General features: G+C 48.8%; 1 protein-coding gene across 1 annotated transcript; it reads left to right on the top strand.

The window, feature by feature from the left end:
• The first annotated feature begins 1,529 nt into the window (after window positions 1-1,529).
• LOC140905617 (olfactory receptor 52R1-like) lies at window positions 1,530-2,595 on the top strand. The gene is given in 2 exon segments (XM_073329125.1): window positions 1,530-1,561; window positions 1,563-2,595. Coding segments are annotated over 2 exon segments (1,065 nt in total).
• The last annotated feature ends 602 nt before the right edge of the window (window positions 2,596-3,197 follow it).

Raw genomic sequence — 3,197 nt, 5'->3', positions numbered from 1 at the left:
TCTATTTGCTTCCAGATCATTGATGAAAATATTGAATCGCATCTGGCCTAGAACTGATCCCTGTAGAACCCCGCTACAAATATCCACATTGCTGGAAGGTTTCCTAGAGATCTCTCTGTAGGATTCCAGTGAAATTCTCAGTGTGCATCAACACCCTGTTCTGCCATTCTGCCTAGCTGCTTGGGGAAATGCCCAGCACACTCAAACACAGCCAGCCTGGTACATTTCTCTGCCTTCAACCCACCTCTGCACTTCACAAAAGAAAACCACTTACCAGGGGTCTCTTCTCCTGCTTCTGGCTCACCTGATTGTGACTGACGAGACTGGCTGGACTCCTCCAGAGCGGAGAACAGCTCCTGACTGGACATAGCACTGGGCAACCCCAGCATGGGCTCCACATCTTCTAATGCCTCCATCTCTTCATCGATGACCTCCTCCTCTGGGTTAGGTCCATTTCCGTCAGCTCTTGGTGGTGGAAGTTGGGTCACTGCCAAGGATAGCGTCCAACTCCTGATAAAATGGCAGGTCTGGGGCACAGCACAGGAGCGACTGTTTGCCTCCCTTGCCTGCTGGTACTCGTGCCTCAGCTCCTTCACCTTTGCTCTGCACTTCAGCTTCTCCCGATCATAGCCCTTTTCCCACAAGCTGCAAGAAATCTTCCCCAAGGTACTGAAATTCCTACAGCTGGTGCTCAGCTGGGACTGCACAGCCTCCTCTCCCCAAATACTGAGCAGATCCAGCAGCTCCTTAGTGGTCCAAGCTGGAGACCATTTGCTGCATAGAGCCGTCATGGCCACCTGGGAAGATGTGATGTGAACACTCCATGCTGAGCAAAGAGGAAGGGGAATTTCAAAATTCCTAGGCCTTTAAAGGAGGAGGAGTGGAAAGTATTTACCTGGATGCAGGGCAGCAGAGTTGAATCTCCTGACCAGAATGGTTAGGATGGGCATTGTGGGATGCCTTCAGGAGGCCAATTACAGCAATGAAATCAAGCACGTGTCTACACTGGCACTTCAGTGACAAAACTTTTGAGTAAAAGGCCTTACAAGTCTCATAAACGTCCCTTTATTAAATCACTGAAACTGAGGAGTTGTGTAGTCAAAAGTGGCTTTGTAGTTTTACACCTCCACTATTTCTTCACCAAATGCTGCCTTTTTGGCAAAAAAAAAAACTTGGCAGTGTAGATAAGGCCTAAGGCACAATGAGGGAAACCAGTATCCACTTGTGTTTCCCGCTGATGCCTATTAAAGTGTCCCACACCACGATGTGTGGGAATAATTGACGAAAGGAGCACCATAAAATATGGAATTGACATTAGTAGGGTCAGTTGTTCATAATTCATTTATCTGAATAATGAAAATGACATTTTTCAGTGTGTGAAGAGCGACCAATCGGCTTCATCCATGAGAAGAGCTTCCAGTTGTGTATGTAGTGTCTAATATTAACATTTTCTCTCCATCCAGGCATTTGTCCTGCGACCATCACGCTAGCCCCAGGGCCATACAGGAAGTCAGGGGAACGTACGGTCTATGCAAGAAACACCATTCTGGCTCAGTGTTGGACACCATGTCAGATTCCAACTCAACCAATTTCACAAACCCCTCCACCTTCATCCTGCTGGGCATTCCTGGCCTGGAGGCAGCCCATGTCTGGATCTCCATCCCCTTCTGTGCCATGTACGCCATAGTCATCTTGGGGAACTTCACCATCCTGTTCATCGTGAAGAGGGAGCCAAGCCTCCATCGGCCCATGTACTATTTCCTCTGCATGCTGGTCATCACTGACCTGGTCCAGTCTACATCCGTCCTACCCAAAATGCTGAGCATCTTCTGGTTCAATTCCAGGGAGATCCATTTCAGTGCCTGCCTCACCCAGATGTACTTCATTCTCAGCTTCTCTGTGATGCAGTCTGGGATCCTTGTGGCCATGGCTTTTGATCGCTACGTGGCCATCTGCGATCCCCTGAGACATTCCACCACTCTGACAAACCCTGTGGTGGCCAAAATTGGCCTGGCCATGGTGCTGCGTGGTGTCATGTTCATATTTCCCTATCCCTTCCTGGCGAGTAAGTGGCCATATTGCAGAACCAACATCATTCCCTACACATACTGCAAGCACATAGCTGTAGTGAAGCTGGCCTGCACCGACATCCGCATCAGTAGTTACTACAGCCTCTCTGTGGCATTCTTGGTGATCTGTCTGGATGTGTTTTGTATTGCTGTGTCCTATATCCAGATCCTCAGGGCCATCTTCAGCCTCCCAACAAAGGACACCCGCCTCAAGACTTTTGGGACCTGCAGCTCCCACCTCTGTGTCATCTTAGCCTCTTATACCCCACATATCTTCTCCACCATCACGCAACGGTTTGGACACAATATGGCCCTGTATTTCCATGTTCTCATGGACAACGTGTGTCTCCTGGTGCCCCCCATGTTAAACCCCATCATCTATGGGGTGAGGACCCAAGAGATCTGGGATAGGCTGCTCCACATCTTTACTCATAAAGGACCTAAAGCTTTCTCCTGGTGCTCTGGCTCTCAGGTTGAGCTCCATGCAGGGCTGGCTGGTGACATGGTGCTGGGCCCGCTTCCCTGAATCACTGACTGGCCAGTCATAGAGACATAAAATCCCTTCCTGACCTTACTGTCTTGTGTCAGAATGATAAATTGGCTAATCTGTCTATGTGCAACTCATAGGGATGCTGCCTTTCTCATTCCTGGTAACTGGAAGCCTGATTCCCCACCCCTGCTCTACGTCTTCCCCTCAAGGCCCCGTCTGCAACTCTCTCCTCTCTTCTCCTCCCCCTTTCACTCTCTGGATCATCCCTGTGATACTCTGCACTCCGAAGCACCCCAAATTGACCATGGTGATGTAATTATGGTACTTTTTGTACAAAATATTCCCTGTGAGCTATTATTCTAAAAGTCTTGATCTGCTAAACATCGATATCTCCTTGGGTTGTATGTGCGATCATTGTATGTGAAGTTATGAAATCGTGCTATGTGTGTGTTACTAAAGTGTGATGTGAGGCTCGAAACACCCAAAACTAGCCTGTCAGGTATGTCAATGGTGTAGCCAGACAGCGTTAATTGCTGTCGTCAACACCCACCGAGGGAAGAAACCACTAGCACAGGAACTCTGTACAAGGAAGCCTCTTTGGAGGGAGCACAGAGACAATGGAGAATGTTTGATGAATG

Source organism: Lepidochelys kempii, chromosome 1 (genome assembly GCF_965140265.1).
Source record: "Lepidochelys kempii isolate rLepKem1 chromosome 1, rLepKem1.hap2, whole genome shotgun sequence".
Lineage (NCBI taxonomy): Eukaryota > Metazoa > Chordata > Testudines > Cheloniidae > Lepidochelys > Lepidochelys kempii.
Note: the sequence above shows the minus strand (reverse complement) of the source record. Positions and strands in the feature narration are given on the sequence as shown.